The 24,104-nt window shown below is 46.0% G+C and overlaps 1 protein-coding gene across 1 annotated transcript; it reads left to right on the top strand.

Annotated features, from left to right (window-relative positions):
• Positions 1–838: 838 nt before the first annotated feature.
• Positions 839–1,561, top strand: LOC132569913 (atrial natriuretic peptide receptor 2-like). The gene is made up of 2 exons (XM_060236346.1): positions 839–942; positions 1,208–1,561. The coding sequence occupies exons 1-2, from the start codon at positions 859–861 to the stop codon at positions 1,433–1,435; spliced, it is 312 nt and encodes a 103-aa protein (XP_060092329.1). The 5' UTR covers positions 839–858; the 3' UTR covers positions 1,436–1,561.
• Positions 1,562–24,104: the final 22,543 nt, after the last annotated feature.

Below are 24,104 nucleotides of genomic sequence, written 5' to 3'. Positions count from 1 at the left end.
GTCTGGACTGGTCTTCCCCCCTTGATCTGTCACCCAGCTGGATGTTGTGGTCCAGGAGTCTCCTCCATATAATGGCTGAAGGAGGTTGAATCCCAGCCCTTGTTTCTCAGGTGGGCTGCAAGATCGAACCTTGCCTGTGGCATGGCGGTCACCAGACCTGCACAGGCAAAGAGACACCAGTTGATTCCCAGCATCAGACCCCAGTCCCAGTCAAGGAGTAGCTGCTGGTCTGGAGCCATTCAGGGCCCCTCTGGACCCTGGGCATTTGAGCTTGACCATCAGGGGCCGCCCATGGCGCTGTTAATTACTCCACTAGCAGAGCCGTGCCCTAGATTGTCCAGGTCCAAGGCAGTGGATCCCAGCAGAGCAAGGGGAACAGGATAGTTCTACAATGTTTCTCTCCCTCTCTCTGTCCCCCTGTGGCAGGGGATGCTGGTGGCCAGCTGCTTCCACGACGTGCTGCTGCTGTATCTCAGGGCCCTGAATGAGACGCTGCAGGAAGGTGGAACCAAGCGGAACACCAGACCCATCCGGAAAAAGATGAGGGGCTTGAAAATCCAGGGTATTGCATGTTTGGCAGAGGGAAAAGAGTGGCAGGGGGTGGAGGGTGGGGAGCTTGCTGAGCTGGAGCAGGGGCTTGTGGGAAGGCACCAACTGGATGCCCTGGGCTGAGGTAGAATGAGCCATGAGGAAGCTGAAGAGGGGCAGCAGAGGGGGCTGACTTTAGAGGGGAGCTGCCCCAGAGCTTGTCCAAGAGGCAAACTCAGCCATGGTTCATGAGTGACAACTGATGCTGATGGCCACATAGAAAGGATATACATCTCCCTCCCTGCCTCCACCCCTCCAGGTGTCACTGGGATGGTGAGCCTCAACAGCAAATATGACCGAGAGATGGATTTTGACCTGTGGGCCATGAAGGATGTGGAGACTGGAGAATACCAGGTGTGTGTATGGGGGGAGGAAGGTGTCAGCAATGCTAGGGGAGGAGGGTCCCCAAATAGCCCCCCTGGGTCTCTGAATGGGCTGGTATGACCCAAAAAGGCATTGACGATCCTTTAGTGCCAATTAAGGACCTGAGGGTGGTGGGAGGTGAAATACCTGGGCCTCCAGGCCTCTCTGTATGAATGGGATTCTGGGAATTTCCAGGAGACATGGAGGAAGGTGCCTCTTGGGTCTGTGGTCTGAATCCTGCCCCTTCTTCCCACAGGTGGTGGGTCATTACATGGGATCAGAGAAGTGGATCAACTGGACTGGGCCCATCCATTGGAAGAAGGGGGGCCCTCCTCTCGACCATCCACCCTGTGTCTTCGACATGGATGACCCCTCCTGTGGTAAGAGTGAGTGTGTCCAAGGATCAGAGGGACTTGATCTCACTGGCCTGTCTGCATTGGCCATCCCTAAGCCCTTTCATCCCCTCTGCCACCTCCAGTGGTGATCCATCTGCCAGGCAGGACAACCCTAAGTAGGAATGTTCAAACACCTGCCATTTTGCCTCACGTTCTGCTCTCTGGTTGGGAGCACAGAGCTGGTTCATCACCAAGCGGTTTGGCTGTTCACAAGCCTCTGAATCTTTTCATTGGGTTAAGTTGTAATCCCTCTGTGGATACTCTGAGGGATTTATTTCTATACAGTGCCACTGGCATTATTTCACAGGTAGGTGTTCCCACAGATTCTAATGTGAGTCCTGGTTTCCTCCTCTCATATGGACCCGCCGTCTCTGCTCACTGCATGGCAACATTCCTAAAACACAGAGAGCAAATCAATCAGTCCGATAGTAATAATTAATTGTTGTTGTTTTCTAATGTCTTACCATTTGGTGCTCCTTTCATTCTTTGCCCTTGAGGGTTTTCACACATGCATCATGAGATTTTAGTCCGTCCTCCATGTCATCTGGAGGAGCCTCAGTTTCTCCTGCTGCACAGGTGCAAAAGCAGCTTGAATGGGAGAAGGAAATGAAACCGAAGTACCACAACCTGTGCCCCTTTCTCCGTCCTCACCTATGAGTTGCTTTTTGGTGGTTTCTGAATGAGTCCTTTCTGCCACTTAGGCGGTTGGACACCTTTGTCTTCAGAGCAAGACACTGGGCCAATCCAGAACTGCAAGTGACGCCTGGGTCATTTACTCCGCTTTGAGTCATGCATTCATTATGCCATCCCCAGTGCACCCTTCCACCCACACTATGCAGCTTGAAGTGGGGATTCCTGTCTGATGGGTCGGTCACCCCTAAGTAGGGATGTTCCAACACTCTCATGTTCATCTTATGACTTAGTTGCTGAGTGGAGTAGGGAACAGTTATTGCCAGTCAGTTTGGCCGTTCCAGAGCATCTCGGGCCTCTGTACCAGGTAAGTTTTTGAATATTCAAGCAGTATAATGCAGTCTGCGGTATTTCACACATCCCAATGGGAGTCCTGCATCCTCCTGACATACGTGTTAGCCTCTGCTCACTACTAAGCAGCTGGCCATACAAATAAACGTTGAGCAAATTAATTGGTCAAACCATGACTATAAATGTAGACTTTGGTAAAGGTCTTTCTGTTTGGTGTTCATCCCATTTGACTTTATTATCAAAAACCTTTGCACATTCGTTTGCTGTCTCAGCCTTATGGGAGTTGTTGTCCCCACTCCGTGTCATTTAATTCTCTGGAGGAGCAAAAAGTGTCTTGAAAGGGAGAAGGGAATGAAACGGAAGCGCCACCGCTAGTCTGCAGCTGCGAAGCTGTTCAGCCACTGCTCCAGGCACACAGTAGGAAGGTGAACAGATCTGAGGCTCAGTTCAGGAGCAATCGTGACTGCTGAATGTGATTTCTTCCTCTGAGACCTGCTCACCTCAAAATCCATGGCCTCCCTCACTCATTCTGACTCTCCCCACAGGAGACATTTGGGTTGCATTCTAGTGGCTTGCAAATAAAAGCCGAGGTGGAATGGAGAAGTCTCCTGGGTGGCTTGGGCAGGGGGAGATCAGAAGGTTGAGATGGGGGTTTTGTATATAGTGGGTTCCCCCCCCCCCCCGCTCCCTGCACATACACACATAGGAAGATAAACTTCTCCCAGCACCCCCAGAAAACACAAACCTGTCTGGTGAGCCATGGATACACAGGGGGGAGGACCCCACGACAGCATCCCAGATCATCTTGGGGGTTAATGTTCCTGTCGGACGCTTCATCCAAGTCTCGTTGTGGGGCCAGCTGTGGGCCTGCTTCAGCAGAACTGACGAACTCCTGCCTGGCTCCAAATGCCAGATATCCCATTGCCTGGTTCAGCAGGGCCTGCATCAACTCCGAATGGATGCTGCCCCTCATGGCAGCTTAGAGGTGAGGAAGGGGTTCTTCCAGGGCTGGGAAGGGGCTGATGCATGGGAGCTTGCCAAGCCCTTCTATACAAGCAGCTGACATCTGATTGCACATTGTGGGGGGAGGATTAGCAAGGGGTCCATGTGGGCAGGGGCCTCCATCTCTGGGTGGAGGTTGGGGGCTGGATGTCCACATAGGATCCTCCTTCCCTTGGAGATGCCTGAAACAGGCTGAAAAGGCATGATTCAGGTATTAATTCAGCTTGGAAATACTGAATGCACATCCCTTCTCACCAGTTCAGCTCACCCTCTGCTTGCTTGTTGAAGAAGGGAGTTGATTTAGTGCCGGGCAGTTCAGCCATTCAGGAGCATCTCAAGACTACTGGCCAGGCAAGTTTTTGCATATTCAAACAGCACAGGGCAAATGGCAACATTTCACACATCTTGATGGGCGGGGCTTTTTTGTAGCAGGATCTCCTTTGCATCTTAGGCCACACACCCCTGCTGTAGCCAATCCTCCAAGAGCTTACAGGGCTCTTAGTACAGGGCCTAACTGTAAGCTCTTGCAGGATTGGCTACATCGGGGTGGGGGGGAGGTGGCCTAATATTCAAAGGAGTTCTTGCTGCAAGAAAAGCCCTGCTGATGGGAGTCCTGCCTCCCCCCGAAAGATCTGCTTTTTCTGCTGGCTGCTCAACAGCTGCTCTTAAAAATGAACACAGAGGAAATTGGTCGGTCAGTTAGTCATTATAACTAAATGCTGTTTTTTTTTTTAAAAAAAAAGTCTAAACAGTTTGTGTTCATTTAAGCATATGTTATCATGGAGATTTTTGTGCATGTACAACTTTGCCTCTCATTAAGGGAGTTGAAGAATCATCTGCATGTGATTTATCTGGAGAAGCCTCCGTTTCAACGTCTGGGCAAATGCAAAAGCAGCTTGACAGGAGTAATCAGCAGCTGCGGAACCTACCTGGTCTCTTCCCCTGCTTAATCTCTTCATCCCTAGCCCTGGGATGGGGAGGGACAATTTCACTTGAGAGCATCCAGGGAACCAACTCCTAAATTGGTGCAACTCGAAGAGTTTGGCGAGCCATGATCGCTGGAGCTCGGTGGGTCACTCTCTGATGTCTCCTGGCTGCATTGTGACTCTGGTAAGTGAGTGGAGAAGTTTCCTGTCCCAGAAGAGGGGAGCAGACTATCTCCAGAGGAAATGTCTCTGTTACATCCGAGGGGCCTGCAGCTGAAATCAAACCTCTGGGGTGCAGTGTGGAAGCTTCCCATCTGGGGTGGGAATGAGAACTCTGATTCACCCCACATAAAAATTTCTCTGCTGCGTCCAATGGGCTATCACAAGAGATGGAAAGCCAGCCTCTTAGCTGGTGTGGAGATGTTTGTGTCGGGTGGCTGGAGGAGATCCATAGTCAATGCTAAGTTTGTAACCTGCTTTTTCTCTTTGGAGCTCAGAGTTCTTGGTAGAAATCTCCCTCCTTGAAACCTCACGTACCCCTTATCCATCCCCCACCCAACATGGCTCTGAAGCAGAGACCAGATGTTCCAAGTCTGAGCTGGAGAACCTGATTTCAGTGTTGGGGCTCAACCCTGGACAAGTTGTAACTTGGGGTGGAGAGACTGTGTTTATCCCAGCAGTGAGGAGGGATGGCCCACCCTACACTTCATGAGCTGGAAGGACATCAGGACCCCTGGCATCTGCATCATGATTGAATCCTGCCTACATTGCAGCTTACAGGTAAGGAAGGAGATGGCTGTAAGAACCTGGCATTCACACCAGGAGCTGCTGTGTGAATACAGTCTGCTGGTGGTGGTGGGATTTGCAGATCACCAGAGGGGGGCTGGGGGCAGTGTGGCGTGAGCCACCATCTCTGGATGGGAGCTAAGGATGATTTCCCAGAATGCTCCTTTCCTTGGGGATGGGTCTGTTTCCACCAGGGACAGTGCTGCATGGCCAATATGCTCGACTCCTCCTCTTCCCCGGGTATGATGACGAACAAGAGCATTGACTGAGACTGGACAACCCACTGCTCACCCACCACTGCTGATGTTGTCAAGGTGAGAGATTGTCAGTAGGGTGGGAAGAGTATTTCCTCAGAGCCTGTGAGGGGAAGCAGACTGGTGAGGAGTGTCCCAGTCTGGCGCAGAATAAGATGCAGGAGCAGGGACTCCATGCAGGGATCACCCACTAAGAGGAGGAGGGGGTATATCCTCTCCTGCTTTCCACTCTCTCCAGTCCGCTAACTCAGGGCCTCCACTGGAGCTAAAAGGGGAGGCCATCCAACTGCATGATGGACAGGTCAGCCACTTTGTGATGAAAACCAGGGATTCTGGCCTGGCCAACTTCTGGAGGAGAAGGGAGAGGAAGGGAAGCCGGGCTCTTTACACCACTGAGTCTCCTGTTCACAATGGCAACATCCTCTGGGGTCTCCTTTTGTTCATTTTCTCATTGGCCTTCCTCTTCCTTTTCTCTCAGGACAGGGAGTGCCTCCATGGCCCCCCTGAGACCTCCTATTCCTGATTAAGCACTCCCATTCAGAGTCCCCCCCAGATGTCCTCCTCACCCTTTTTTTCTCTTCCTGTATTCCCTGACATGCCCCCTACCAAGAAGGTGGACACCAGCGTGATGGACAGCAGTTGACCTGCAAGGTGAGTGTCTGCCCCCCAGCCCTGCACAGAGGGAGGTGTCTACTGTTTTGGAAATTACTCTACAGGAGATCGTGCTGTGGGAACTTGTATGCTGAGGGCATGATGGAATTCTTCAGAGGTTTGAGGGGTGAAGTCCTCTAGGGTAAAAGCAGCCCAAAACTGCCTTGTCATTGCTTGGCTCCAGCTGGGTCCTTCACTCCTTTTTACCCCAAGTCAGGCAGTTCAAGAACATTAGTGCTGGACGTTGAGCTTCCTTGGTTTTCAGAGAAGGTATCTGAGGAGGCCTTGTGCCATTATCTCCAGGTCTACAGTAATTATCAGTAAGGAGGAATCCACAGTTATGTTCTATAATAATATATAAGAGAAAAAGTGCATGGCACTTTAAATTTCGAAGTCACTTCTACATGTTTATGAACTACATTAACAAACAACCATTTCAATTAAAACAGAATTATTTGGTTGTAAAGTCTTTGGGCTAGCTTAAAAATAATCCTTATACCTGTCCACAAAATTGAAAACCGAGTCCATATATGATGTTACAACCTTTCACAGAAGGTGTCCTGTCATTGTGCAGGGATGCGGCAAAGACCCGGCAGCAGAATGGAAAATGCAGCAGTGAAACAGAACCGGTTTCGATCTGAAAACCTTCTTCAGCTAAGGGCTTAACGTGCTGTTTTAATACAAGTATACACCATCGCCATAGTCATACATTTTAAAACATGTTTCAGTAATGTCTGTATATCAATAACACTTACCCCGAGACCAATGCAATAATTATCTGGGAAGCACCAGTCCATAAAGTAAAGTCGACCTATGTTTACAGATTTCCATGTCTAGCAATGCTTCTCCTAGTAGCTACTAGGTATAATCACAATATTATACACAAAGAGACTCTTTGATTAAGCATAGCTGCGTATCTCCACATAGGAATGTAGAGGGAAATTCACATTTATTGCTTTTTTTACAAATAAGAGGATAATTCCATGTTGTGGTTAAGCCCCTGTGGGGACAGAGTTTGACCAGGATGTATTCAGTAACACTCTCTATGTAATAAAAGTCTTTGTGTATCAACCTCTGCATATGGATGTGGTTCAAATTTCTCCAGTCTTAGGGAGGTAAAATAATTTGGAGAATTTTTAGCCATTTGGAAATGTTGTGCAAGAGGAGCATCCTGATTTTGAGTCCTAAGTCTTGATCCGTGTTCCCCAATTCTTACTCTGACTGCTCTCATAGATGACCCCACATACAGCTAGGAACATGTGCATTTTATCAAAGAAATGATTCTTTTGTTGCACATGAGGTCCGTGATGTTATAGTTTTTCCTGAAAAGGGGCAATATTAATTCATCCAAAGGTTTTTGGACCCTGGAGCATACTGTGGTGGTGAAACCATATGTGAAGACAGATCAAAATCCTTATTTTAGGTTTGATTGTTATCATCCTAGACATTTCTGCTAGAATCTGCCACACAGGCAGTTCTTAATGGTCCAGAGGAATTCTGTTTATGAGGAACATTTTGAAATGTAAGCAATGTCAGGCCAGTTTTATCACAGGGGCTATTCATTCAAAGTTGCCAAAGGAGCCCTTCAACAGGCAAGATCGTCTGATAGGAAGATTCTACTCAAGGATAAAATGCAAACACAGAATAATAGATTAGTTTTTGCTTTGAATTACAATCTGATGTTGGATTCTGTTAGAAAGATCATTCACAAATATTGGTTTCTTGTAAAGGAGTTCCCAGGATGTGCAGATTTACCATATGTATGACTACGAAGAACATTAGAAATATTTTGATAAGATTGGATATTCAGGTGGTCCAGATGCAGAAACACATGCTGTTAGAGGACATTCTCACTTTAGGTCCTGCTCTGGTTTATTCCCATTTATAATCAGAGACAACTTTCAATCTAATTGGCTTCAGTCTGTCCAGAGCTATTTTGTCAGGACTGGCTTGTCTCCTTTTTTTTTCCTGTCCTGTGGCTACGATCAAATACAAAAAACCAAAACAACTGTGTTCATTGATGCTGCAAAAATATAATGTACAAAAATCATATTCAACAAGTACTGGCACAATCCTTATTAAACAAATTCTATATGTAATGAAGTTCTTCCAACCAATCAATCTCTTAACTCAAGCAGTCTTTTAGAATTGTCCACTGTTGTCTTCTGATGAATATATTCTTGAAAAGGAGCTTCAAAAAAAGTTATAATTTCCCACTATACAGTTTCCGGATTTTAAAGTGTGTTTCAGACCGTGATCCTTCCTCAGAAAAGGTATATTTCCTTCCAGAAAAAATTCTATAGAGGCACAAACAAGAACATAACAGAGTACCATACATAAAGAGAGCTACAAAAGACATTATAAAACCATTACATCACACACATGCTCACCTGCTTCATATACTAATCCCAAACACTTTCAAAAACAAGTTTGTGTATAGCTGCCTTTCGGGGTCCTGATTAACAATGTTACACAGTTTAACAGCTTCCCATGATTCAGAATTTGGGTCTTATCCCTCTTGATGCTAACAGCTGGAACACTTGAACATAATTAGTCACTTACCCGGATGTACGGAACCACCCAGGATTGGATTTATAAAAAAACTGTGTTTAGGAAATATTTTAACAAAAGCAGAACTTCCTCTGAGATGTAATAATATAACCACCAGAGGGCACCGTGTTATTCTTGTAGTATTAGCAAGGGAGACAAATTTTATTGAAATTAATGGTAGAAAAAATAGAATTGAGACACTATGCAGACTGCAAAACCAAGAAATGTATATATTTTGTGAAATGTAAATGTTTTTTGAGCTTTTGTGGGTTCCAGTATGCAGAGTATTAGAATTTGTATGGCTGAGCAAAAATCAAGAATTAATTATAAACTTTTACAAGCCCTGTTAACCAGTCATTTTGTAGAAACAAACCAGAAATATGATGAATTTAGATTTTTGGTAGGCAATGTCACCCCAGAGCTAGAAACAACTGGTGCTTGCACAGGGGTTTACCTTTACCTTTAGAGTTACAGTGAAAATGTGCTCTGTCTCTTTAATGTATGTAGTCAGTTCTGGTATCCATAATTAAGAGCCATTTATTATCTTGGGAGGGTCCTATATATAATATAGCAAATGGATGTTAGCATCAAGACCTGAATTCTAAATCACGTGAAACTGTTAAGCTGTGTAACATCATTAATCGGGACCCTGAAAGGAAGCTGTACACAAACTTGTTTTTGAAAGTGTTTGGAATGAGTATGTGAAATCGGTGAGTGTGTGTGTGTGGTGTAATGATTTTATGATGTCTTTTGTAGCTCTCTTTATGTATGGTACTTTGTTATGTTTTCGTTTGTGTCTCTATAGAATTTTTTTCTGGAAGGATCATGGACTGAAGCGCTTTCAAATCCATAGTGGGAATTATAACTTTTTTTGAGGCTACTTTTCAAGAATATATTCATCTGAAGACAATATTACGAGACTGCTGGAGTTAAGAGATTCTTTGGCTGGAAGGACTTTATTACATATAGAATTTGTATAATAAGGATTGTGCCGGTATTTGTTGAATATAATTTTTGCACATTATATTTTTATAGCGTCATTGAACACAGTTGTTCGGGTTTTTTGTGTTTGAGATATTTTACTGTGCTCCCCTCTTTTGTTACTTTACTGTGGCTACGATCACGCAAAGAGATTAGTTGAACAGAGGACTGAGAACCCAGAATGCCAAACTGAAATTGCTGGTCTACAAAATGGGCATGTGTGGTCAAACTTCCAAAATATTGTGAAGCCGGCAGCTTATCTAACATGTTTAGAAATAAATTGATTCAGAAAGTCATTCACCTCGGCAAGGTGCCCAGCTCTCCCTTCTGCAGTACTGGAAGGCGGATATAACGAAGTTCTGCTCCTGTCTGCTAAGAGAGGCTGAAACCATTAGAGCACCTGTTTTTTAGCTGCCCACACTTTGAGGAAGCACGTGATGAGATCACTACCCCGTTGTTAGACAAAATCTCTCATCTAACTGGAAAAGTTTGATTTTTTTTAAAAAAAATTAACATTTCACTGAAAAAATTAGACTTCATTATCTTCTAAGCGATAAGAAAGCCAAGATTACTCATCAAATAACTAGATTCTTTTTGGTGATAACGAGTTCTCAGAAACTGTACTGCAGTTAAAATTCCATTTTAAATTGTTTTTATCTGCCTTGAATTTTTAAGTATAAATGGGTTCTACGGTTGGTCAAATGACTGTGATAAAAGAAAGAACAGATGCGGGACTAGATGGACCACTGGTCTGATCCAGCAGGGCTCTTCTTACATTGATCCTTAGCTGTGATATCAGAGGTTTACTGCCTCTGAACGTGGAGACTCTCTTTATCCACCATGGCTAGAAGCCACTGATAGACCTCTCCTCCATGAATCTGTCTAATCCTCCTTTTGAATCACCTATGCCTGTAGCCATCACTACATCCTCTGGTGGTGAATTCCACATTTTAATAACTAGCTGTATAAAGAAGTATTTCCTGCTGTCTGTCCTGAATCTACTGCCCACTGGCTTCATTGGATGCCCTCCAGTTCTAGTATTTCCTTAGTCATATCTTTACTAAAATGAAAACCCCCAGACTCTTCAGCCTTTCCTCATGGGGAGGTGCTCCAGCCCCCTAATCATTTTAGTTGCCCTCTTCTGTGCATTTTTCCAGCTCTGCAACGTCCTTTTAAAGCGTTTTCCTTTTCCACCACTGCAGCCCACTGAAGGGGGGGGGGCGCTTCCATCGAGCGAAGTACTTCAACCCCAAGATCTTCCTTCCCAGGGGCGGCCTATCCACTAGGCAGCCCTAGATGACTGCCTGGGGCATGGCCCAGGGGGTCACCAGTTTGGGCCCTCTCACCCACCCTCGCTTCAACGGTGAGGCTCATTCATTCTCAGAGCATATGCCTGGCTCCTGTGTCTGTGCATCAGATGCGGAAGCTGGGGTGATGGCAGCTGGGTGCATGTGTTCTGCGTTGCAGGGGTTGTGCCGTGCTGCGGGTGTGCTCACCTTCACCAGGGTGGTGGCGGGGCAAGGCCGGAATCCTAGAGCCGCCACTGTAATAGTTCCTCTCAGTGTCAGCAAGCTCAGACTCCTGTAGTCTACACTTGAAGCTATTTTTTTGTTCCAGTGTACATCACCCTTTGCTTACCAAGACTGAGCTTCACTTGCCACCTTCTTGCCCACTCCCTCAATGTGTGGAAATCCTCCTGGAGCTCTTCACAGTCATCCTTGCTTTTCATCACCCTGAAGAATTTGGCATCATCTGCAAACTTCAGTTGTATCCTTTTATTATTATTTTCTTTTAAAATAACGGTAAAGGAAAGGTGCCCTGTGCGAGCACCAGTCGTTTCTGACTCTGGGGTGACGTTGCTTTCACAACATTTCTTTTAAAAGACAGCAATGCAAAAATGAAATAGATCAACATTTACAATGTAAGAGTAAAAAGCAGAATAACAAAATACATATTTCTTCACATACCAGCAAGGATACTTGTCATCTTTAAACAATCTCAGGACATGTTTAAATGTTTAAAATATAATAAGTGGCGATGCTAAGAATTACTCAATATAATCTCATTCTCTGCAAGATATTGTACAACAGGAAGCCAAACAGAATGGAAGAATTTTTGATAACTCTCCAGAAGTAATACCACTTAATGCAATGTAATGCCAATCCTTGTAGGACCCTGAAGTGCTTATTCCACTCCACTGGGGGAATGGTCTGTTTATTCCTACTCCTTGCTTCTTGTCGTTTAAACAATTTTTAATCCCGTGACTGCTATGTTTGATCAGGAGTCTTTTGTGAAGCACCCTTTCAAAATATACTGGCTCACCATTGTCCTCATGCTTGTTCACTTTCTCAAAGACCTTCAGTGGATCAGTGAGGCGTGGCTTCCCTTAGGCTAAGTGGCCTGTCATTTCCTGGTTCCCCTTGGAACTCTTCTCAAAACTCAGGGAACTTCTGCTGCTTTCCAGTCTCTGGGCGCAGCAGCTGAATTTAGGGACAGGTTACATATTTGAGTTCGGAGATCAATGATCTCAGTTTTGAGTTCCCCAAGAGCTCTTGAGTATATGACAGGGGTGGCCAAACTGAGGCTCGGGAGGGGAGCCACACGTGACTCTTTCACAAATATCGTGTTGCTCTTGAAGCCCCCACTGCCCTGTTGGCCAGCTTGGAGAAGGCATTTGTCTCTTTAAATTGCTTGTCCAAGCCAAACAAGCTGGCAGCTTGGAGAATGCATTTAAAGTTAGAGTTGCTTTCTTTCTACCTCTCCCACCCCATCTATTTGCTTTCCTCCTTCCTTCTCTTGCTTCCTTTCCTTTTGGCTCTTAAACATCTGATGTTCATGTCTTGCGTCTCTCAGACATCTGGCGTTTATTCTATGCGGCTCTTACATTAACCAAGTTTGGCCACCCCTGGTATATGACATTGGGGCCACAAGACTTCTCCAAGTTTATTCCCTTGAACTTCTTTATTAATTCCTGCTGGAAACCCCACTGCAGTGGGGGAGGCATGCACTTGTTTTGGGGTGGGGAAATCCTTTGCCATGGAGTCTGCTTCACCTCTCCAAACCTGCTAAAGCAAGGTGTTTTTTGGGGGGGGGGCGAGGGGGATGGAGATCCAGTCTCCCGCCAATGGTTGTGGTGGATGATTTGAGGATATATGGGGGGGGGGGGCTTAATGCATCTTTCCTGTCGGGATGGGGGCATCTGGAAGAGCCTTCCAATGGTGGTGGATTTCGAGTTGCTCCTTTGTGGCAATCCCAGGAACTCGGGGGGACCCCCTGGCAATCTTCGGCAGACCATAGGAGAAGGGGGCCTCGGCAGAGCGCTGCTGGGCCTTCAGCTCTGTCTCCTGCCTGGCACAGCCACCCGGCACCCAGAGCCAGAGGGCGGCCGCCCCCAACCTCGCCCCGCCTCCGCCCAGGCGTCAAGAGAGGGGGCTGCGGAAGAGGAGCCTTTTCCGAGGAAGCGCAACGCGCCGCCCCACAGACGGGCTCTCTGTGGCTTCCCCGCTGAGAGCTCTTCGCCCGCCCCATCCATGGCCGCTCCGCCGCCGCTGCTCCTCGGGGCCCTGCTGGTGGCCCTGCTCCGGGGGGCCTCCTCTGCTCCCCAGCCCTTGGCCGCCGGCGCCGCCCGCTCGGTGCAGGTGACTTTGGGGGTGCTGCTGCCGGGGCGCAACCTGCGCTACCCCTGGGCCCGGCCGCGCGTCCAACCCGCCCTGAGCCTGGCCCTGGAGGCGCTGGAGCCGCAGCAGAGCCTCGCCGTCCGCGTCACCTTCTTCAACAATGAGGACCAGGACGAGAGCGGCAACTGCAAATTCAGAATTTCCCCTAGGGTAGGGCTCAATACTCTGAGCCGGCTCCACTTCTCCCACGTGGTGCTTGGAATGGGCTGCCCCGTAGCATACTTGCCCCTGCCGCTCTTTATCCCGCGGTGGCACCAGCTGCTCCTTAGAGCCGGCGTCTACGGGAGGGCAAGCAATTATCCGGGGACGGTGTACGGCGGCCCGACGGGGCCCAACCTCAGCGCCTTCCTGGCCCAGCTGCTGGGGCACTTCAACTGGACCTCCCGGGCCGCCTTTGTCTTCAGTTTCGAGAGAGATTACTGGCCAGATTCCGATCCCTCCTTGTGGGGCTTGGAGGAGGAGCTGGCGGACACCCCCAACTTCACGGCCAGCATCCACCAATATCAGCAGCCAGGCGAGACGGTCCGGTTCATCCAGGCCAATGGGCGAGGTGAGTAGGGCCAGGCGGGACCTTCGGTTCTTCCACTCGACAACACCCACCAGGCCTCCGGTCCAAAGCCGTCCAGGCCTCGACTTCTGGGGGAGGAAAATGTCGAGCTGAGCTATCTCTCATAACGGGAGCTGGCTGGAACTTCTGTTCGGGGTAGTGGAGGGCAAATTAATGCCTACTGCCTACTTTTCTCAGTTAGAGATTAGTCCAAGACATGCACGGAAAACTTTAATGAGATTTACCTTGGCTTAAAGAGAGCCCCGGAGGGGACTCTTTTGAGGCTTTGAGGGGTCTGGGTAAAAGTCGGATCTACACGGATCTTCATGAATTCATATGATTTTTACATTGAAATGAAATCAAACCACTGTAATTCTATAGATCCTGTCTTAGACTATAGGCAGGACGACAAAAATCATGCCTCCACGAATTCGTGGAGCCTCAGCAGTGCAAAAACTGGGTTCCAAAGCACGGATCCTCATGAATTCATATGATTTTTTGGGTGAAATGAAATCAAACCACCATCATGTTGTAGATCCTCTCTAAGACTATAGGCAGCACCAGAAAAATCATGCCTCCACGAATTCGTGGCGCCTCAGCAGTGCAAAAACATGTTTCCAAACTACGGATCCTCATGGATCCTCATGATTTTTGCTTTGGGCCACCTCAAGATAACCAGCCAATCACATATCATGTCCATGGGCAGATGTTGCACCACAGAAATCGTGGATCCACGGCTTCGTGGCAGCGCCAGGGACTAAAAACTTGATTTTGGATCACGGATCCTCATGGATCCATGTGATTTTTGCCTTGGATCCCCCCAAGCCTTCCATCCAGTCACATATCATGTCCATGGGAAGAATTTCCACCACAGAAATCGTGGATCCACGGCTTCGTGGCAGCATCAGGGACCAAAAATTTGCTTTTGGACCACGGATCCTCATGGATCCACATGATTTCTGCTTCGGATCCCCCCAAGCCCTACATCCAATCACATATCATGTCCATGGGCAGAGTTTGCACCACAGAAATCATGGATCCACAGCTTCGTGGCAGATACAGGGACCAAGCCCTCCATACAGTCTCATATCATGTCCATGGGCAGAGTCTGCACCACAGAAATCGTAGATCCACGGCTTCGTGGCAGTGCCAGGGACCAAAAACTTGATTTTTGGACCACGGATCCTCATGGATCCGCATGATTTCTGCTTTGGATCCCCCAAGCCCTCCATCCAGTCACATATCATGTCCATGAGCAGAGTCTGCACGACAGAAATCGTGGATCCACAGGTTCGTGGTAGCGCCAGGGACCAAAAACTAGATTTTGGACCACGGATCCTCATGGATCCACATGATTTCTGCTTCGGATCCCCCCAAGCCCTCAATCCAATCACATATCATGTCCATGAGCAGAGTCTGCACCACAGAAATCATAGATCCACGGCTTCGTGGCAGCGCCAGGGCCCAAAAACTTGATTTTGGACCACGGATCCTCATGCATCCGCATGATTTCTGCTTTGGATCCTCCAAGCCCTCCATCCAGTCACATATCATGTCCATGAGCAGAGTCTGCACCATAGAAATCGTGGATCCACAGCTTCGTGGTAGCGCCAGGGACCAAAAACTTGATTTTGGACCACGGATCCTCATGGATCCACATGATTTTTGCCTCGGATCCCCCCAAGCTCTCAATCTGATCACATATCATGTCCATGAGCAGAGTCTGCACCACAGAAATTGTAGATCCACGGCTTTGTGGCAGCGCCAGGGACCAAAAACTTGATTTTGGACCATGGATCCTCATGGATCCACATGATTTCTGCTTCGGATCCCCCCAAGCCCTACATCCAATCACATATCATGTCCATGGGCAGAGTTTGCACCACAGAAATCATGGATCCACAGCTTCGTGGCAGATACAGGGACCAAAAACTTGATTTTGAACCACGGATCCACGTGATTTTTGCCTTGGATCCCCCCAAGCCCTCCATACAGTCACATATCATGTCCATGGGCAGAGTTTCCACCACAGAAATTGTGGATCCATGGCTTTGTGGCAGCGCCAGGGACCCAAAACTTGCTTTTGGACCACGGATCCTCACGGATCCACATCATTTTAGCTTCGGATCTCCCCAAGTCCTACATCCAGTCACATATCATGTCCATGGGCAGAGTTTGCACCACAGAAATCGTGGATCCACGGCTTCGTGGCAGATCCAGGGACCAAAAACTTGATTTTGAACCACGGATCCTCATGGATGCACGTGATCTTTGCCTTGGATCCCCCCAAGCCCTCCATCCAGTCACATATCATGTCCATGGGCAGAGTTTCCACCACAGAAATCATGGATCCACGGCTTCGTGGCAGCGCCAGGGACCAAAAACTTGCTTTTGGATGACGGAATCTCATGGATCCACATCATTTTCGCTTCGGATCTCCCCAAGTCCTACATCTAGTCACTTATCATGTCCATGGGCAGAGTTTCCACCACAGAAATCATGGATCCTTGGTTTCGTGGCAGCACCAGAAATCAAAAACTTGGTTATGAACCACGGATCCTCATGGATCCATGTGATATCTGCTTCGGATCCCACCAAGCCCTACATCCAATCACATATCCTGTCCATAGGCAGAGTTTGCACCAAAGAAATCATGGATCCATGGCTTCGTGGCAGCGCCAGGGACCAAAAACTTGCTTATGGACCACGGATCCTCATGGTTCCACGTGATTTCTGCTTCGGATCCCCCCAAGTCCTACATCCAGTCACATATCATGTCCATGGGCAGAGTTTCCACCACAGAAATCATGGATCCACAGTTTCATGGCAGTGCCAGAAATCAAAAATTGGTTATCAACCACGGATCCTCATGGATCCACGTGATTTTTGTTTCGGATCGGATCCCTCCAAGCCCTCAATCCGATCACATATCATGTCCATGAGCAGAGTCTGCACCACAGAAATCGTAGATCCACGGCTTTGTGGCAGCGCCAGGGACCAAAAACTTGATTTTGGACCACGGATCCTCATGGATCCACGTGATATCTGCTTTAGATCCCTCCAAGCCCTACATCCAATCCCTGGCGCTACCACGAAGCTGTGGATCCACGATTTCTGTGGTGCAGACTCTGCTCATGGACATGATATGTGACTGGATGGAGGGCTTGGAGGATCCAAAGCAGAAATCATTCGGATGCATGAGGATCCGTGGTCCAAAATCAAGTTTTTGGGCCCTGGCGCTGCCACGAAGCCGTGGATCTATGATTTCTGTGGTGCAGACTCTGCTCATAGACATGATATGTGATTGGATTGAGAGCTTGGGGGGATCCGAAGCAGAAATCATGTGGATCCATGAGGATCCGTGGTCCAAAAGCAAGTTTTTGGTCCCTGGCGCTGCCACGAAGCCGTGGATCCATGATTTCTGTGGTGCAGACTCTGCCCATGGACATGATATGTGACTGGATGGAGGGCTTGGGGGATCCAAAGCAGAAATCATGCGGATCCATGAGGATTCGTGGTCCAAAATCAAGTTTTTGGTCCCTGGCGCTGCCACAAAGCCGTGGATCTACGATTTCTGTGGTGCAGACTCTGCTCATGGACATGATATGTGATCAGATTGAGGGCTTGGGGGGATCCGAAGCAAAAATCATGTGGATCCATGGGGATCCGTGGTCCAAAATCTAGTTTTTGGTCCCTGGCGTTACCACGAAGCCGTGGATCCACGATTTCTGTCGTGCAGACTCTGCTCATGGACATGATATGTGGCTGGATGGAGGGCTTGGGGGATCCAAAGCAGAAATCATGTGGATCCATGAGGATCCGTGGTCCAAAATCTAGTTTTTGGTCCCTGGCGTTACCACGAAGCCGTGGATCCACGATTTCTGTCGTGCAGACTCTGCTCATGGACATGATATGTGGCTGGATGGAGGGCTTGGGGGATCCAAAGCAGAAATCATGAGGATCCATGAGGATCCGTGGTCCAAAAGCAAGTTTTTGGTCCCTGGCGCTGCCACGAAGCCGTGGATCCACGATTTCTGTGGTGCAGACTCTGCCCATGGACATGATATGTGACTGGATTGAGGGCTTGGGTGGATCCAAAGCAGAAATCATGCGGATCCATGCGGATCCGTGGTCCAAAATCAATTTTTTCGTCCCTGGTGCTGCCACGAAGCCGTGGATCTACGATTTCTGTGGTGCAGACTCTGCTCATAGACATGATAATTGATTGGATTGAGGGCTTGGGGGGATCCGAAACAAAAATCATGTGGATCCATGAGGATCCGTGGTCCAAAAGCAAGTTTTTGGTCCCGGCGCTGCCACGAAGCCGTGGATCCATGATTTCTGTGGTGTAAACTGTGCCCATGGACATGATATATGACTGGATGGATGGCTTGGGGGGATCCAAGGCAAAAATCATGTGGATCCATGGGGATCCGTGGTCCAAAAGCTAGTTTTTGGTCCCTGGCGCTGCCACGAAGCCATGGATCCACGATTTCTGTGGTGCAACATCTGCCCATGGACATGATATGTGATTGGCTGGTTATCTTGGGGTGGCCCAAAGCAAAAATCATGAGGATCCATGAGGATCCGTGGTTTGGAAACATGTTTTTTCAGTGCTGTGGCGCCACAAATTCGTGGAGGCATGATTTTTTTGGTGCTGCCTATAGTCTAAGAGAGGATCTACAACATAATGGTGGTTTGATTTCATTTCACCATAAAAATCATATGAATTCATGAGGATCCGTGCTTTGGAAGGCAGTTTTTGCATTGCTGAGGCACCACGAATTCGTGGAGGCATGATTTTTGTGGTCCTGCCTATAGTCTAAGACAGGATCTATAGGATTAAAGTGGTTTGATTTCATTTCAATATAAAAATCATATGAATTCATGAAGATCCGTGTAGATCCGACTTTTACCTTTTTCCGGCTTTGAGGGGTCTCAGGGGAAGTTGCATAGTCATCGTCTGCAGAAGTGCCCAGAGTCATTCATTTGACATAAGCTGTCAGGATCCTAACCTTCTTGGACATTGTAAAACAGCTAAAACTTGGAAAGACCAGTGGAAACTTGGATAATTGGAAGAAAACCTACAGAAGATTATTTTTTCACTCCGGAGCTATTTATAGCTTAAAGGTTCAGGAGTAGGGCGCGTTGCACAGGGAGTAGCAGGAAGAGTAGCAGGTAACTTCTGGGAGTGGAATGATAGCCCCTAAAGGTAAAAGTAGTCCCCCTGCAGGCACCAGTCGTTTCGACTCTGGGGTGACGTCACATCACAACGTTTTCAGGGCAGACTTTTTTTCAGGGGTGGTTTTCCATTGCCTTCGCCAGTCCTCTACACTTTCCCCCCAGCAAGCTGGGCACTCATTTTACCGACCTCGGAAGGATGGAAGCCTGAGTCATCCCTGAGCCAGCTACCTGAACCCAGCTTCCGCCAGGATTGAACTCAGGTCATGAGCAGAGAGCTTGGATTGCAGTACTGCAGCTTTACCACTCTGCACCACGGGGCTGCTACATGACAGCCCCTGGGAGAAGCAAAAGTGCTCTGGGATTGGAATACGAGACTCCCCAATGAAATGACAGGCCCTGTGGGTGGCAGGGAACATAAGACCATAAGAGAAGCCATGTTGGATCGGGCCAATGGCTCATCCAGTCCAACACTGCATCACGCAGTGGCCCCCCAAAAAACAGGTGCCATCAGGAGGTCCATCAGTGGGGCCAGGATGCTAGAAGCCCTCCCACTGTGTCCCCCCCAAAAGCACCAAGAATACAGAGCATCACTGCCCCACACAGAGAGTTCCATCAGTACCCTGTGGCTAATAGCCACTGATGGACCTCTGCTCCATATGCTGATGTGATCCAGGAGTATTCTTTTTTTTTTTAAATAAATATTTTTATGTTTTATTGACTTTTGTACAATTGGCCATTACAGCATATGAATGTTGGAATTACAAATAACCCTCCCCCCCCAACCCTCCCCATCTTCTCTTAGTCTTTTCCCCTCAGCCAAGGGCACAAAGTCCTGATCTTCCACTGAATGTCCTTCCTTGTTTCTCCTGAGATCCACTCTAAATAAGGGTTCCATCTGGTCTCGATTTCCTTGACTTTATCTTCCCACGTGGAATCCTTGTTGATTGTTGCCACGATGTCAGACTGTATGTAATCAAACAAATAGCTGTGCCTGATTTCTATTGACCATTTACTTTTATCTTTCCACCCCAAAGCGATGACCGCCTTCCCCGCTAGTATCATTGCCTTGACAAGGTTTTGAGTGGGTCTACTTAGTGCCGGACTTCCTATTGTGCTTAACAACATCATATTAAAGCCAGTGCTTAATGGTACATTGCAGACTTTTCTAATAAATTGAATAATTCCCCCCCAAAAGGGTTTAACCTCTTCACACTCCCACCACATATGTGCAAACCAACCCTTAAATTGTTTGCAGTGCCAGCACTTGGAGCTCATTCCTGGGAATATATTGGCTATTTGTGCGGGAGTTTTGTACCATTTTGTGAAAAATTTATATTCCAGTTCTTTAAATTTGATTACTTTAATCCTTTCTAGACCTTCCAAGATTTTCCCAGCCAACCCCTCTGTTAACTGACCTTCATGACTCCAAATCTTTTGTTAATGTACTATTATTTTATCTTTATTTGAAATCATTTTCCTGTATAGTAACCCCACTAGACCCTTCCTTTGTTTGGCCATTACTTTATATATCTCTTCCATTGGAGTGTCTAACCAAAGTTCTCCCTTTTCACTGATCTTCTTAACTCTCTTATGCAAGCCTGCTATGTTTAACCAGTATTGATTACCTAAATCTTCTATAATTTCCTGTAAGGGTTTTAGTTTACCACCCCTAAACATATTGTCCACTCTAAAATAGCCTTTGTTTTTAAGCCTTTCCCACCATTTTATAGCATGCACCTCCTTAACAATAGCTTCTAGGGGGCTCCACCTTGAAACCTTCCCTAGCCACTGTGGGTACCATTTCATCCAGGTTTCTAATGCTGCTCTTCTGGGCCCTATAGCTAATTTTAGATCTTTTGTCGACACTGTGGAAAAAATTCCAAATCTTCCAATACCACTGTTGACTGCATTCTCGAAATTAATCCACTTCTGTACCTTATCCTCACTCAAATCTAGTAACGCTCTTAGTTGGAAGGCCTCATAATATTTACTTAAATCTGGGATTCCCCAACCTAATTCTGATTTAAGGTTGTATAGAATTCTCTTATGAAACCTACAGTTTTTATTATTAAAAATCCACACTTTGATTGCTTTATTCCATTGTTCAATTTGATTTTTCCTCAAACCTAAGGGCAACGTTTGGAATAAATACATTAACTTTGGTATCATGAACATTTTAAGAGATCTTATTCTAGATGATATCCCTAGTATTTTATGATTCCATTTATTCATATCTCTCTCTATTTTCTTCCATATTTTACCATAGTTCTCCTTTATCATTTTGTCCATATTTTTTTGCAGGACTATCCCTAAATATTTAAATCTCTTGGCTCCCATTCCTATATTCGTAATCCTATTTATTTCCTGTTTTTCCTCTCTATTAACATTAAGGTATAGAATTTCTGATTTTGCCATATTCACTCCGAGCCCTGAACACTTTTCAAAATCATCTAAAATTATCTTAATCTCTTTAACTCCATCTTTTGGGTTAGACATAATTACTATGATATCATCCGCAAATAAATTAATTTTCATTTCTTCATTACCTGACTTATACCCCTCTATTCTCCCGGCATTCCTAATTCGCTCTGCTAGTTGCTCTATAGCTATTATAAATATAAGCGGGGATAGTGGACAGCCTTGTCTTACCCCCCCTTGAATTGGGAACGCTTGTGAGTGGTCAGTGTTAACTCTAACTTTGGCCTTACCTCCATTGTATATTTCCTGTATAGCGTGTAAGAACCGTTCCTCTAAACCTATCTTCTTTAATATTTGCCACAAGAATTCATGTGAGAGAGTATCAAAGGCTTTATAAACATCCAATTTTAACAGAGCTATTTTTTTCTTTTGGCCATGGTGCAATACATTTAAGATATTTCTAATAGGATGGGCAATAGATCTACCCTCAATAAAACCGTATTGGTCCCCTTTTATGATTGACGAGATAACTCTCTTAAGTCTATTTGCTAAAACCTTACCAAAAATCTTATAATCTTGATTTAGTAAACTAATGGGCCTATAAGAACCTACTTCTTCCGGATCTTTCTGGGGCTTTAATATCAAAATTATTTCTGTTTCCTTCCATGAGTCCGGGGCTTTCTTTCCTTCCAAGACTTTGTTAAAAACTACCTGCAATTCAGGAGCTATAATTTCTACCATTTCTTTATAAAAGTCAGAAGTAAATCCATCCAGCCCTGGTGATTTACCCTTTTTGAGCGCTTTTATTACTTCCTTTATCTCTTGGAGTGTAATCTCAGCACCCAGTGAGGCTTTTGCTTCCTCCTCTATGATTAGCTTAGGTGTGTCCCACACCTCCGTTATATTCTTTTTCATATATAATTTTTTCTAGAAGTCTTCAAATGCCTTAGTGATTTCCTTAGAGTTTTGAGTTGTACTATTATTAATTTTAATAGTTCTAATTGATTGTTTTGCCTTTTTAACTTGCAAATAATTAGCTAACCTTTTTGCTGTATTAATGCTATTCCTCTGGAAGTCGTTCCTAACCATTATTTCCTTTTTCCACATTGTTGCCATATCTAGGGCCTCCAACTGTTTTTGAATCTCTTTAATTCTAATCTGTAAACTAGGATTACACTTTCCCATTATTTCTTTTTGTAACTCCTCCAATTCATTAAGTTTTGTCTGCCTTTTTTTATACCATTCACTTTTTATGTCTTTTTCCTTCCTAACCAAATGGCCCCTTATTACCGCTTTAGCAGCGTCCCATAATATATTAGTTGATACAGTTCCTCTATTTTCCTTAAAATATAATTTTAACTGTGTCATTAAGTATTCCCTATCCTCTTCTTTTGCCATTACCAGGTTGTTATGCCTCCAAGGTCTATTTTTCGAGGGAAGATTTAATTCTAATTCAATACTTAGAGGGGCATGGTCAGAAATCAAAATTGGATGGGTCTTGATCTCTTTAACCACCATATTATTATTTTTTTCCAAAATTATATAATCTAAGCGGGATGCTGTTTTATGTCTACAAGAAATATGTGTCGGGCTGCGTCTCGTATTGATGAACTCATGAGCGTCCTTCAAGCCCCAATCTCTTAGCTTAATACTATTGTTCTTGGTTATGTCCGTATTTAAATCGCCCGCTACAATTAGTTCGCCCTCTGAAAACTGTTGTATCTTCTTAAAAACCAAGTTTAAGAATTTCCTTTGTCTTTTATTTGGTGCATAAACATTTACTATAGTGATTTTTATGGCTTCCAGCTTAAACTTAACTAAGAGGTATCTACCTTCCTTATCTACTAATTTTTCCATGTCCTCCACCTTAATATCCTTACGAATCAATGTAGCCACGCCTCTAGCATTGGAAGACCCTCTTGCTTCTGCTAAAACCTGCCACCTCAGATCTTTTATCAATGGTTTTCTATCATTTATTTTTTTGTGAGTTTCCTGTAGGCACAACAGATCTATTCTTTGTTCTTTAGCCATTTTAATTACTCTGAATCTCTTAAGATTTGATGTTAGACCATTCACATTCAGTGAAAGGACTCTTAAAGATCTATCCATTCTCTTTATATGTAACAGACTTGGGCCCTAATGGCTGAGGGTATTTTTCTAAACTTCTTACTGAAGCCCCCCCCCCATTCCCTTCCCCTGTGGCACAGACAACTTCCTGGATGAGACCATCATCCTGTCTTCCACCTTCCAGGGGGCACGCATCCCGCCCTCCCCTTCTAGCTTATAGCTAAATTTAGCTCAAAATATTTTATACTTCCCTTTAGTAGTCCGTTCTTGGCCTTTTCTCTTGTCTACTTGAGCTTCCTTCTCCCGGGTCCACACCGAGCTCCACTGTTTCTTCTTCTTCTTCTTCTTCTTCTTCCTCTCTCGGGTCTCTCGGGTCATCTGTGGCGATGCCCAGGCGAGTGAGGAGATCTCTTGCTTCCTTAGGGTTGCGGGCCACCAGCCTTTTTTCGTCTTTAAAAATAATTATTGAGGAGGGGTACCCCCAAGAGAATTTAATCTTATTGTCATATAATTTTTGCCCAAAGGGTCTCATTAGCCTTCTCTTTCTGATGGTTTCCTGGCAGAAGTCTTCTCTCACCCAAACTTTCCTTCCTCTAAAAGAAAGGTCTTTCCTTTTTTTCAAAGTCTTGAAAACTGTCTGCTGAGTCTTTTCCCTTGAAAATTTAATTATGACTTCCCTTGGGGCACCCCCATCTTGTCTCCTTTGCAGTCTATGAGCTCTCTCAATATCCTGA

Source organism: Heteronotia binoei, chromosome 4 (genome assembly GCF_032191835.1).
Source record: "Heteronotia binoei isolate CCM8104 ecotype False Entrance Well chromosome 4, APGP_CSIRO_Hbin_v1, whole genome shotgun sequence".
Lineage (NCBI taxonomy): Eukaryota > Metazoa > Chordata > Lepidosauria > Squamata > Gekkonidae > Heteronotia > Heteronotia binoei.
The sequence above is the reverse complement of the archived record's forward strand: the minus strand, read 5'-3'. Positions and strand labels throughout refer to the sequence as shown.